This window comes from Nannospalax galili, unplaced genomic scaffold (genome assembly GCF_000622305.1).
Source record: "Nannospalax galili isolate Female #2095 unplaced genomic scaffold, S.galili_v1.0 scaffold114, whole genome shotgun sequence".
Lineage (NCBI taxonomy): Eukaryota > Metazoa > Chordata > Mammalia > Rodentia > Spalacidae > Nannospalax > Nannospalax galili.
In genome coordinates this window covers 2,898,962-2,913,883 of record NW_008336930.1, presented here as the reverse complement: position 1 = coordinate 2,913,883, position 14,922 = coordinate 2,898,962, and the positions used below count along the sequence as shown (strand labels likewise).

Sequence of the window (14,922 nt, the reverse complement as noted above, 5' to 3'; positions counted from 1 at the left end):
TATTTTTCTGCTCCTGCTAATAATACTACACAAAGAAAGGTCCTTAAATCTCCTTGGGTATTACAGGCTTTATTTCCATAAAATATTCTAAAGAGTAGATTTACTCATTCAAAAAGTTTATTTTTTGTTTGTTTTTGAAGAAAACACTTAAGGCCACAATACCTCTCCTTTCTGGCAGTCCTGGGTAGAAGTTCTCCTTCCTACACTTATCTGATACCCTGCTGTGCAATAAACTTAACAGTGCTTTCCCCATTCCTTTGATGAATTTTAGTGACTGTGGTAAGGAGACTTCTTCTGAGATGACCCCCAATGAGTAGCATCATCACTCTGAGGGAAGTCTTCTGTCCAGCAGAATATGGCAAAGATGATGGACAGTCACTGCCATGATTCCTTCCAGCTGCTATCAGAGCCGAGCCAGGGCACCCTTGCTGATGCTGCCACATGGTAGGGCCACCAGTGAGAAGGCTGCGTGGAAGGCACCTGCGGGAACTCTACAATTTAAGGATAGCCCCATTTAAGAGCTGGCAACAAAGCAGGGTTGCAGTTTTTGGAGTACCAAGGAAAAGGATTCTGTCAACAGAGATGTGAACCTAAGGCTACATGTGGTGGTACAAACCTTTAATCCCAGGCAGAGGCTGGTGGATCTCTGTGAGATTGAGGCCAGCCTGGTCCACATGGTGAGTTCCAGGCCAGTTGGGGCTACAGGGAGACCCTGCCTCAAAAAAACCAAGAACAAAACAAAAAAGCAGTGATGTGAACCTGGAAAAGCACACAGCTCACCAGTGCTCCAGAAAGGTGTAGCAACCAATACCTACTCTTAAGAAAATTGGGGCTGGAGAGATGGCTCAGTGGTTAAGAGCACTGACTGCTCTTGCAGAGGACCGGGGTTCAATTCCCAGCACCCACATGGTGGCCGCAAACCATTCTTCACTCCAGTTCCAGGGGAATCCAAAGCCCTCTTCTGACTGCTTGGCATTGCACAACATGGGTGCACTCATACACATACAGGCAATACACTCATAAACAAAATAAAAAGAATAAAATATTTTTTAATAAAAGAGAAAAGCACAGTTGGCTCATAGACGTGTCCAACCCTTCAGCATTGCAACATGATGTCATCTACAAAGTTCATGCCCAAGGAACCACGAAGTCCAGTTACATAAAAGTTCTCAAAGAAATCTCGTAATATTTTACATAAGCTTATGGTGTGGTTTTTGGCTATATTCATAGCTCTCACCCCACAGGCTGGACAAGTCTGAGTCACTATGATTTTCTAAGACCCTGAGCAGAGCACTCAGCAACGGCAGACCTGACATCAATGCATAGAACCTGTGAGAACATAAGCCTGTGTGAGGTAAGCCATTAGAGAGCAAGAAAAAAGGCAAGGCTGTGACTTATTACTGCTAAGTCAATTAGTATCACTCTGTTAAACTTTGAGCATTATTCCTTAATTCCATCAGCAATCTGGGTTTGCTCAGTGAATTGTCCACTGAAATATGTTCTGTTAAAAGTTTCCTTTTGGATGGACTGGCTTGTCAAATTTTTAAAAATATTTATTATTTTAATTTTATCTGTATGCGTGTATTGCCTGCATGTAGGTAAGTGCACCCGTGTCGTGCAATGAGAATGGAGGACAGAAGAGGCTGCCGGATCCCCTGAAACTGTAGTTACGGACAGCTGTTAGCTGCCATGTGGGTGCTGGGATTCGAACCCGGGTCTTCTGCAAGAACAGTCAGTCAGTGTTCTTAACTGCTGCATTATCTCTCCAGCCCCACTTGTCAAATTTTTAAAGAACTCTTTGTGTATTGTATATCCTGGGACCAGCAAGGTGGCTGCCTAAAGGGGCTTGCTCAAGAGCATGTCCAATGATGAGTTTGATCCCTGGAATTCACATAAATGTGAAGAACAAAACCAACCCCACAAAGTTGTCCTCTGACCACTACACAGCTGCTATGGCATGCTCATGCCTTCACATACTTCACTCACTCGTACACAAACATTCACACACAACAACAAATTAAATTAATAAATAGAAATCTTAACCATCCTTCCAAATCTACTGCCTCTCTATGACTCTGGGATACTTTTTTGTCACTGAAATTATTTGGTTTTTTTTTTTTGTTTTGTTTTTTTTAATGTAGTCAAACAGTCCTTTTTTAAAAAAGCAGATTGTGAGTTTAGAGCCTAGTTAATGTTTTTCCGACCTCTCAGATGCACATGGGGTTTCTGTAAGATTGTTTGACTTTCTACGTCTAAGTCTTTAATCCATCTGGAAGCTATTTTTTCATAAGCTTCAAGATTTCAGATTATTCTCAATGAATAGTTAATTATGCCAGCATAATTTGTTCAGTAATCCATATTTCCCCACTGTATTGAACCACCAACTTTGTCAAATAGATCTGCCACTTTTCTTCCTAAAAATTATTTCACATATTTTTGGGTTTTGTCACTATTGCAAATATACTATTTTTTCCCATTTCCATCATGAAATACTTCTTGATGAGAGAACAAAATGATTCATTTTTATCCATCAGCCACTTTAGCAATATTGACGACCCATTCCAAAACAACAAACTGAAATACTTAAATGTTAATGACAAAACAAAACACTTTGTTTACATAAAGACAAACAAGTATGAGACTCCGTTTCTAAGTTCCTTTACTGCCTACAATGTAGGCAAACTACTATGCATCTCTTAATATCGAGCCTTTAAAAAGAATTCCCTCCTCTGTGTGTGTGTGTGTGTGTGTGTGTGTGTGTGTGTGCGTGTGATGCACACATGTATGTGTGTGAGTGCACATTTTATGTCCATGCATGTGGAGGCCAGGGGTTGACAGTGAACCTCTTTCTCAATTGTTCTCCACCTATTCATTGAGGCAGGGTCTCTTGATAAGCCTGGAGCTCACCAATCCAGCTGGTCTAGGTAGCCAGCCAGCCCTGGGGATCCCCTGTCTCTGCTTCCCAAGTGCTAGGATTGATTACAGGTGGGCTACCACTCTTGCAACACTGTGGGTGCTGAGGATCTGACTTCAGTTCCTCACACTTGCACAGCAAGCACTTTATCCAATGAGTCTTCTTCCCAGCCTCAACATCAAGTCTTTCTATAGTAACAGAAAGATCAGGTAACACACTTTTCTGTTCAATCATGTGTCCTCTCACAGTAGCAAAGTCTAAGTAATATTAGTTTACAATACTATACAAAGTAAAATACCTCATCGCTAACATGATTTAGAGAGAATCACAGCTCACAACATGCAGTTCAGTTCCTAGGTATTCTAAGTACAGCATGGCCTACCCCTTACCTTACAGCAATTTCTAAAGAAAACAAACTATACATACAGATATATCTAAATAAAATTGTGATCAACCTCTCATATTAGAAGTTAGTAATTTCTCTGCTAGCCCTTATCTTTTAAATCCATTTCTGCTTTTTATGCCATTTGCAGAGAAGCCTGGTTCCCTTTCCTGTGCTTCATTATCAAAATGTTGGAATGGCATGCAGTGTGCAAGCAAGGACAAACTAAACTCCTGTAATGAAGAGCCCCAGACACCCAAGGCCAACAGCGAGAGTAAAACAGAAGGCTCTCTCTCAGTTCACTGTTGTGGGAAAAGGACTGGGGCAAGCTGGGCCTCTGCTTCCCCTCATATGATTTCCTTCTATAGGCCCAAGATGGCTGCTCTAGGTTTGAGAGAGCAGAAAGGAGGGTGCCAAGGACCTTCTTCCTAAGGAATCCAGAAAGTGTGAATGTCACTTCCAATCACTTCCATCTGCCAATGCTCTAGGACACTGCCGTACCATGCAAGTAAAAACACGAGATGCAATCATTAGAGGAGTGGGAATGTGCTCAGCAGCTCTCAAGGAGGCTCTTACTGAAAGAACCATGAAGACACATGGCTCTCTACTACCTTTCACAGAGACTACTATTAGGCTGCCTCTTTAATACTCTTAGCCATTCTCCTGACAGCTAGCCACCTAGCCAGTCTCTTTCTGCCTCTGACCAACAAGACTGCCTTCCTGTTCATCACAATTTGACAAAAGTCAGAAGAGAAATGAATCACATCAAATGAACCCTTGCATTAGTTTGGATAAGTGTTCCCCAAAGGCCTATGAGGTGAACAAAAGCTGGTTATCTAACCCATGGTGGGATTATGATATGGCGGAACCTTAAGAGCTGGGGCCAAGTAGGAGGACTTGGATCATTGGGGGCATGATCTTTAAGAAAACAGTAAAAATCCAGTCCCTTCCTATCTCTTTCACATCCTGGTCACAAGGTGAATAGTTTCATCATGAACTTCTGCCATGATGTGTTGCCTCCCCAAAGCAATAGGGCCAATCCATCATGGATTAAAGTTGGTTATCTCAGGCATTTTGTCATATTACCAGAAAGGTGATTAACATGTTCCTTTTCATACATAATTTTCCAAACTCACTTCTACCCTCTTGAATGAGCCTTGGGTTTAACATGACTTTTTTCTTGTTTAAAGATTTTCCATGATTTTGCAGCTTATTCTTGGGGGTGGGGGGGGGCTTTAAGCACATTTAAATTAATAGAAGCAATACTCCTTTTACTCATTAAAATATATTCAGGGGAGTCAGGCGTGGTGGTGCAGGCCTTTAATTCCAGCACTTGGGAGGCAGAGGCAGGTGGATCTTTGTGAGTTCGAGGCCAGCCTGGTCTACATAGTGAGTTCCAGGACAGCTGGGGCAACAGGGAGACCCTGTCTCAAAAAGACAAACAAACAAACAAACAAAAAAAAGTGTGTGTATATATATGTATTCAGTAGGGAAAAAAATAGGTTTCGGCCGGGCATGATGGTGCACGCCTTTAATCCTAGTACTCGGGAGGCAGAGGAAGGTGATCTCTGTGAGTTTAAGCCCAGCCTGGTCTACATAGTGAGTTCCAGACCAGTTGTAGCTACAGGGAGACCCTATCTCAAAAAAAAACCAAAAAATACATACATATATAGGTTTTTAAATATATTTATATAATTATTTTTTCAACCATGTTAGCAAATCTATGCAAAAGAGAAAGGAGTGCATTTATAGAAGTAAATGGCCAATGATTGTAAGAATTCATTTAATTTGCTGTTCATCAAGGTAAAGAAATATGGAGTGAAACATTCTTTAAAGACCAATGCTTAAAACTGAAATAAGACAGATAAACTGAATGTTGATTGCCTCATTAAAGGACTAATCTAAAGATTCCTTAATTCACATAGAAACTCTCAGTTCACTTCAAGTGATTCAATTTACAGAAACTGCATGAAGGAACAGACTCACTACATAAAGAAAGCACATCTGACAAAGTAGCTAAGGCCCCTGTATTTAGCAGGAAGATTTGAGACCATATTCCCTTAAGCACAGTTTTCCAGACAGTCATTCATTTAGCTAATAGGAAAGTGCCAGGTGTTCACAGCGTTATTATCTCACTGGAGAAAAGCCTTTATACCCTAGTTGACTAATAAAGACCTCTGCTTCCACATAATTCTGAATCAGAAAGTGAGCATGCCTGGAGCTGCTCCTACACATTTATACCTTCGTTCTTGAGTAAGCATACCCATACCCGTTTAACAATTAGAAAGAGGTTAGCCTGGGCACTGAAAGCTCCAAAGTTACCCTGCATGTGAGACATTCACATATTATATCTCACTTTCTATGACTGTATCACCTAGGAAAAGTCTACCTGACAGTACTCTGAATTCATAGATGCTAGGCCTTTTCTTAGCACCACCAACTTTAACTGAGCATATTAAAATTTCATTTTGGGGGGGCTGGAGAGATGACTCAGCAGTTAAGAGCACTGACTGTTCTTGTAGAGGACCCGGTCCTTTTCCCAGCACGCACATGGCGGCTACTAACCCTCCTTAACTCCAGTTCCAGGGGAATCTGAAACCCTCTTCTGATCTCCACAGCACTGCACAACACAGATGCACTTACACACATGCAGGCAATACATTCATACACATAAAATTAAAAAAAAATATATTTTTTAAATTTCATTTTGGAGACTGAAAAGATGGCTCAGCAATTAAGAGCACTGGCTGCTCTTGCAGAGGCCCCAGGTTCGGTTCCCAGCACCCCACATGGAGGCTAACAACCATCCGTGATCCAGGGGATCCGACACCCTCTTCTGTCCTCCAAGGGCACTGCATGACACAGGTGCATTTACAAACATGCAGGTATAAGACTCATACATATAAAATAAAAATAATAAATAAATTTAAAGTTTCCCTTTTGCCTTCTTAGCTCATTAATACACAAATGCATTCTGATACACAAGCAAAGGAATGAGAGAACAGAACAATAATAGCAAACTGGCAAATCACAGAATTAAAAAATCTGAGCTCCCTAAAGCCCTTTTTATTAGAGCTGTAAATCACTTCAGCAAAGTGGAACTTGGGGAGGTTTGCACACACCATGACTGCTCGAACCAAGCAACAGTACTGGAAACACCTCCAGATGCAACACCAGCAATGCCTGGATCGCCACCACAAGCAACACTTGCAGACACTGGTATGCCTTAGCTGTGGAGTTCACAACATTTCAGGTAATTATAGTTCTGAAAATAATCTACAGTGAAACAAAACAAGCTGAAAGTCCAATACACTTGGAGGAGACACTGATGTCCAACACCACAGTCACAAGCCCAGGGCCACCTCCCAACATGGGCAGCCTCACTGGACACCTGGGATCTGCAAACAGAGCCATGAAGACAGACAGATGCTGGTGAGGGGGTGGACCTTTCTCAAGACTTTTGATTCTGTTACTTTTCAATCTTCTCTTCCTCTTCAATTTCCCTCCCAAACATCCCTGCCTCCTCTGGATCAAGGACTCAGTCATCCACCTTTTGGTTCCTCTGAGTAACAAGTATCTATTACATTGTCCACATACTGGAAAGAGATCAAGGAACCAAAAGTAACTGTGTATGTTCAGGCCTTCAGCTAAATGGGCAGCCCTGCCGTGCAACCACTTTTAAAGCTGACACTGACAGCTATCTCTGAAAACACTGAAGGGCTTGCTGATGCCAAACAGGATGTCCCTAAGAGGAAGTTCACAGGCTGTGTATGTTATGTGGTGTCATAACAAGTGATTATGTGCCAAGACTCTTGGGCTGACGTTAACCACTAAAAGTCAACTTGGGAAATGTGGTGAGTTCATCTTCATGAATCCAGAGCTCTGAGGGAGCACAGTATTTAACACTGCCATTCATAAGCCTTTGGGGAGGAAAATCTGGATAAAATCGAAAATGTTCATAATGGTCTCCCTGCTCTAACTCTGAGCTATGACCTGAGTCACTATCCAAGCAAAGACAACAAAGTTCACCACTTACAGCTTATCTAGGACTCAAAACAAAGCAGATGTAAGATGAAGTCTGGCTCCGAGGCACACCCCTCATCTGTACTGTCAGGTCTACAAGGCAACACCTGGCCACATGACACAAAGAAGAGGGATGGGGGCAGAGAGAAGCAGAGAAGAGGAGAGGGTGAGACACAGCAGCACTAGGTATCCTGGGTAAACAGAACTTTAAAGCTTGCTCCTTGGTTTACTTCTTTACTCCCATATTTTATCCTGGCTCAATACGCTTCAATTTACTCCTCTAATTCTGAGTGTCTCAAATATTTGAAGGAAAAAAAGAAAAAAGAAAAATCTCATTAACAAAGAACTTTCCATTAAAGATTTGTGAAATGTACAAAAATGGCAATTTCAGAGCTGGAGAGGTGGCTCAATGGTTAAGTACACTGGTTGTTCTTGCAGAAGACCCAGGTTCGAATCCCAACACCCACATGGCAGCTAACAACTGTCCATAACTCCAGTTCCAGGGGATCTGACAGCCTCTTCTGTCCTCTGCGGACATTGCACAACATGGGTGCACTTACATGCAGGCAATACACGCATACACATAAAATAATAAATAATAGGGGCTGGAGAGATGGCTCAGTGGTTAAGAGCACTGACTGCTCTTGCAGAGGACCCAGGTTTGATTCCCAGCACCCACATGGCGGCTACGAACTGTCCTTAAATCCAGTTCCAGGAGAATCTGAAGCCCTCTTCTGACCTCTGCAGCACTGCACGACATGGGTGCAGTCACATACATGCAGGCCGTACACTCATACACATAAAATAAGAATAAATAAATATTAAAAAAAATAATAAAAATATTAAAAAATGGCAATTTCATAGAGAAGTCATGCAATCCCTGGCTCTCCTGTCATTCGTTTTACTCTAATAATAATCTCTATGTTCACAATACACTAAGGATTTCACACACAGCCTCGCTCAATTGTCATGACAGCTGAGCTAAGTGGAAGATTTCCACAGCAACCCAGTGTTGCAAGATCACACAGCTAGTGGGTAGTGGAGCACGAAGCTAATCCCCAAGCCTCACATTTAGCTGTGTCCTTCCTGTACTTAGTCTTGCACTTGGCATAACAGAAAAGGTCCTTTCTGCTCAGTACAGCTCAGGTTCTTCCACCTCACATCTCATGCCCTTGCTGCTTTGAAAGGTGACTTTTAAAATGGATCACCAGGACGGCTCAGCAGACTGACTGCCTGAAGCAAAAACCTGGCTCCAAGCCATGGGTCAGATGAAGGGTCGGGGAACCAGCAGTTAAAAGGACTGAGCATTGGCTCAGTATCCTGTTAAAATTAGAGACCAAATTCAAAGCACTGCTGACATGGAAAACTGGCCTGAGAACACACTACCATTTATCAACGGAGAGCAAGTTAGAATTTAAATCAAAGGGAATGCCTCCTCTTGATTTTTAGGGCAACTAGCTCACTCTGGTGGAGAGAAAACTCAACTACGCAGTCACCAGTTTCTTCTCGTGCCACTTCTCAAGACAGTGCTAAAATTGGGGAGACCAGCCCAGACCTCTAATGGTCTGTCTCAGGAAACTTCCTGAGAAGGTCTACTTGGCACGTAGTTAACCACCTTAACCGGGCTAGCAATGCATATGTGCAAACCTGTCAATGTGATGTGGGAATAGTTTCTTAAGTGCACATCAAAATTAAACCCAGAACATGTTAAAAACAACAGTGAACGTATCTAGGCCCCTAGAGCCAGCTATCTAGTTTCTGAAATTACAATGGCAATTATTCAATCTGGCAGAAATCACGTACACTCCAAGAAAACCACAAAAATATTTACTATGACATACATTTAATACCTACTATATAACAAGCACTATGCCAGGCACTGGACAGCAAGTAACCTCACTGCTTAGAAGGTAATTTGTTAAAAGCCATGGGTTGAAGACTGTAACTACTTCAGACTCAGTGTAAAAAAAGGCCACTGCACTACCTGTAACAGCCGAACCCCAACTGATCACCAGTAGTAAAGAACCCAAATGCCCCCAATCACGAGAGAAATATACAACAGGACAACGGGCAGCTGTATGTAAAAAGCCGCAGGCATCTACGCATGCAAAGAGGGAAGGTCCAAGACCTACGTGCAACCTAACACAGGCCGACACGCAGGCAGAGAACTTGTGTATACAAATTTATTCAAATACTTATATGTGGGTTTTGTATTTTTAAAACATCCCAGGCTAGGGCTATAGTTCACTGGTAAAGTGTATATTTGGCATACACAAGGCCCTGGGTTTAACAGCCAACACAAAAATACTTTAAAATACCCTCAAAATTGTTAACAGCGATTACCTTTACGAAGAGGAACTTGGGCAGGGAAAAGCTTATACTCCATTTAATATTTTTCGGAATATATGTTTTTGTGCACACATTCCTTTCACTTAAACACTGAAGTCTGAGTATGTAAATAAGAGCTAAATCAGCTTATGAGACAACTGAAGCTTTGGTTCTGATCTAACAGAAACAATCCAGCTCTAACACAGGGACTCTGCACCAAGCTCACATCCGGAGAAGGCAGTGAGAGCACAGGCTCCCGAGGAGGGACGTGGGATGTGCAGCTTCGGTAGACGGCACAGTTACTCTCATGGCTCATGAATGCCCGCTTAGCTCTCTCTGGGACAAACTGTCTATCCAAGCTCTACTATCTGTGATATGAGGACAGCTATTCTGGATTCTTCATAATGCAACCTGTGAACTGAGGATAGATTCAATTCATCTGAGAGAGAAGGAGAGGAACTGGGTCTCCTTTCCCAAAACTCAGTGTCCTCAGCTCAGGGCAATGTTCACAACTCTCAAGCAGATTATTCAAAAACTACAAACATCATGTGTGTCAGTATCTCTGAATTTGCTAAAAATGAACTAATTAAAAATTTTTAAAGGACCCCAATGATTTTAAAGTAAAATCTACTTCATGAGAATTTTCCAACAAAAATAAGTTGAATGATTCAGTAAAGTTTCAAGTCAAGGATGAAGATCTAGAACCTGTACTAGGCTTGCAAGCAGTGCACATCTTTCAAATACACTGGCCAGGAAAAGCAGACACATGAGGCAGAATGAGCTACCTGAATCATATTTTCACAATGCAAGGCAATTAAAATCAGACAATAATACAGTAGCTTGGAACAACCATGAGCATTTTAAATTCCACAAATGGACTTGATTTTGAGTTTCTTACCTGAAGTAGCATGATCCCCTTGCTCCTGACTTTGTCCCAAAGAGGCCATCATTTCCACATGCATGCCATTCCACCAAGGACTGTATCGCAAAATCTGCCCAACCGCTTCGTCGTCAAACAAGTCTGCTCTGAGCAAACAGGTAATGGGCCTATTACACCTGAATATACTGGCGCTTGCATTTTATAATCTTTTTTTAAAAAAAAATATTTTATGTATGCCTTAAGCACAGAGGGGATCCTACTGGGATGGAAGAAAGCCCTTCCAGAAGCAATACAGTTGTTAAATGAAAATCCCAGTGCCAGAGGTGGGTTGCCCTACTAAGAGTTGTTAGCCTGACGGGCCCTAGAGGTCCCCAAAACAACAAGGGCCATTGCCAGTAATGTTGGTTGTACACTGGAAGTGGACAGAAAAACTCTACTGCTAAAGACACTGCATGATGCGAGTAGAGGACAGGGAGAAATCAAGCTTGGACTAAGCTGGAAATTCCCTGCCACTGGATGGGTGGCTTTCATGGTGCCAAAAGGCAATATGCAGATGACTAGGGTAGAATTGTCCCTTATAATTCTGCTCAACTACAGAACCCACATGTTGCACTATCATCATACCAAACAAGATGTGCCTGCTGATGCAATAGTGGAGCATCTAATGTATGTACAACTAGCAAACTTTCGATTGGATATAATGCCTACTCCTAAGGGTGCAACACACATCTAGTACTGTAGACCAGATCAGCCCCCTGTGGCAGGGGAGAATATAGGTCCCAGTGGGAAGCCACTGCGATTGTTTTGTTGGATGTGGTGCACCTGCTAAAGTACCATCCAAGCATTTGTGTTTACACCCATAAGTCAAGTTATTATAGCAGCCACTGTTTAGATGTTCTTGCTTCTTGCTGTGTTTTTATAGTGGATGGAATCCCACTGAAATGGGCCAGCATGGAAAACAGATGATGCAAGGACCTGAAAGTTCAGTGCCTTGCCAGGAGGAAGGGGTGGAGTGTTATCTGGAAGTGTCCTCCAACCACTATGCAGGCAAGCTATAGTCACACCTCCTTCCCACTCTCATCAAGGAGTCGAAGGGGGAGTCTGTTACCCCTCCCACCCAATCAGTCAACCTTAGCTCCTTGTGGGGGAGGGGCTAAGGCTATATAAGCCAAGAACACAAGGAGGCACCTCTCTCACCATTTTGTGCCGCTGTAGGGAAGCCGCAGGATCTATGCTCGAGTGCGGACTTTCCAGCGCAGCCGTAAATGGGGGCGCCCACTCTTCTGTAAATAAACCCCTACCCTACGCTCTGTTACCAAGCCCAATAAACTAGTTAGGATTAAAAAAAAAAAAGAGAGAGCTAATGGAAACCATTATTCCACCAAAGTTGACCCCATGTAGGCAAACCCTCTGGTCTTTGCTTTTTTGGGGGGGGCGGGGAGGAGGGGCTCCTTGTGACCCCAGCTGGCCTAGAGCTCACTGAGTAGACAGCTGGCCTCGAACTCATAGAGATCTGCCAGGCTCTGCCTCCTAAGTGCTGGGACTGAGGATGTGTGCTACCACACCCAGCTTTAGTCTTTGATTTCTTATCCCCACTTTTCCACCCTTAAACTTCATTGTATATATATTTTTATGTAACTTGCTTCAAGTTATTTCTGGGAAAATGTGTTAAAAATTGTCTCTCTTTGGAATAATAAAATTATTCTTAAAAAAAATTTCTAAAAAATCCTTAAAAATGTTTATTTATTATTTTTATTTTTGGTGTACGAGGATATTGCCTGCATGTAAGTAAGTGCACCAATGTCATACAAGGCCTGCAAATGTCAGAAGAGGCATCACATTCCCTTAGAATTGTAGTTACATATGGTTGTTAGCTGCCATGTGGGTACTGGGAATTGAATCCAGGTCCTCTGCAAGAGCAGCCACTGCTCTTAATCGCTGAGCCATCTTTCCAGCTCCTTGTGTTTTATAATCTTAACTAATTACATTTACGCTAGAAATATAGATTACCATCAATTCAATACACAATTTGAGAAAAGACTGAGTGTTGTGTTTACTTCCTTTGTGGTTACTAATCACCACAAAGCTAAAAGCAAGCATCTGACTACAGGGAATTTGTGACATTTCCCATCTTTTTAAACAGAGAGTACACAGAAGGCCTGTCCTACACTGAGGTCTCACCCCAGACACTTCAGTGGCATTGAAGTGCATCAGAAACAGACTGGAACATAGAACCTGTGCTAGGCTTGCAAGTGGCACAAATTTCACCAGCAGTGCAATCAGGAAAGATTCCACAAACCTGGCAGTGAAGAAAAACAGATGAGCAGGAAATTCAAACTCTGTGTTTTCACCAGGACACTGACAGAGGACACATACACACTCATGTACACACACACTTAGACCTGTGCATGCACATACTCTCATACACTGAAACACTCTTACACACATATCTTTCAGCAAATACACTAATACTTTCTTCTAAGATGCCAGCAATTTTATTTAGCTATGCTAATCTTTAACAGTTCTTCTATTTTAAACCATTGAAAAAGATGAAAACAACCTTTGTAGACATCAGAAAAAAAATTTTTTTACAGTCTACTTTCTACTACAAAAATGAGAGCTTCATTCAAAATATACCACTCATTCTTAGATGGCATTTATTCAAAAATTAAGTGATCTTGCCTTCAAAGACGAAAATTGGTATTCTTGGGGAACGTATGACAAGGTGTAAATCTCGGTGAAAATTTCATTCATATTCCAATTGACAAGAAACTCAAGGAATTGGTTGCTTTGATAAACTGAGCTTTCTAGCTGACAGTTTTATGACCTTACATACTTTTTCTTTCATCTGAAAAACTGAAAAAATTTTAAAATTAGAAAGATCATAGGTACCTTACGGAGTTCCTGTTACATTGCAGGCACTGCACTAAGTGCTTTGCATCCATGAGTCCCTTAAACCCTTACAACACCACCATGGGAAGAGGACACTACTACAATTCTCATTTTATATGAGTTGAAATTGAGGACTAGAAAAATGACATACCTTGGCCAAGCTTAAAAACAAACAAACAAAAAACAACAACAACAAAAACCCCAGCATGCAGGCCCAGCAATATATGGCTCACAAGATGTGGGTGTTTACTGCCAATTCTGACAACCTAAGTTCAATCTCTGGAACCCAGAATATCCAGGACTATGGCTCAACAATGCAGGGAACAACAATGCTCTACATGGGATGGTGGCACTGAAGGCTCAAAGACAAGAAGAGAGGGAAAATGGCTTCATCTTGGAACAGGTTGATTCTGATGGCTCCATCCAGGACATACAAACACACAGCTATCCACCAGGCAGCTGGACACACCAGTAAGATACTCAAACAGGAGACAGAGTCATGAGCATTCAGACTAAGGAAGAGGAGAGAAACATGCAGGAAGCTCAAGGACAGGACAGCACGGACAGCACACAGGCAGGGGCAGAGGAGCCCACCCTGAGGGGGACTAAGGAGGGACCAAACCAGCTTGGTAGAATGGCATCCTGACCACCTCCATCCTACCCTGCCCCCTAAATGATTAACTGATGCTTTGAACAAAAATTCTCTGATACAGTTCCAATAATCTAAACAGTGATGGTTTATCCTCTTGTGCCCCCAGACTTTTTTTTTCTGGTCCTGGATTGAACCTCAGACCTCACACACAGTAGGCAAGTGCTCTATCACTGAGCTACATCCCTGCATCCCTAGCCCACTTTTTTGTTTTGTTTTGTTTTTAAGACAAGGTCTCCCTACAGCCTCAGCTGGCCTGGAACTTGCTATGTGACCAGGTTGGACTTGATCTCAGAGATCCACCAGCCTCTGCTTTCCCGATTGCTGGGATTGAAGGCATGGAACACCAAATCCTACCACGTTTTGAGACAGAATCTCACTAAGTTGCCTAGGTTGGCTTTCACCTCAATCTGTGGCCCAGACTGGCCTAGACCTTGTGATCCTCCTGCCTTTGTCTCCAGTATACTATTATTTCAGGCCTGCACCACCAGGCCCAGCTGATGGTTTAACTCTTCACACTGTCTATAAATTAAAATTTTCATTAGCATGATTTTTGGCTGACTAATGTTCTGTTTTCCAGAATAAATTATTTTTCATGTTTTTAAATGCCATTGCATTCACTAACTGTTCCCCACATTCAGGGAGATAAGACTATTCCCTACCCTGAGAGTTCCAGTTTAATCAGAACCATGGACACCAGTGTAGAAACTTATAACACAACATGGTAAAAGCAAGATGTACTACCACAGGGAAACACTGAGGAAGGCATCCTCACCCAGCCAAAGATGGAAGGCCCATGAAAGTAATGTCTGAGCACAGCCTCAAAGGGTAGGTCATCCATGAGACGAGGAGAA

General features: G+C 42.3%; 1 protein-coding gene across 1 annotated transcript in view; it reads right to left on the bottom strand.

Annotated features, from left to right (window-relative positions):
* Nucleotides 1-14,922, bottom strand: part of Shq1 (SHQ1, H/ACA ribonucleoprotein assembly factor) — a 118,922-nt gene that overhangs the window by 86,890 nt on the left and 17,110 nt on the right. Inside the window, exons 6-7 of the mRNA XM_029562807.1 lie at nt 10,546-10,673; nt 380-491 (exon numbers count right to left, since the gene is read on the bottom strand). Coding sequence (XP_029418667.1) covers nt 380-491; nt 10,546-10,673 — 240 coding nt within the window. The remainder of the gene's footprint in view (nt 1-379; nt 492-10,545; nt 10,674-14,922) is intronic.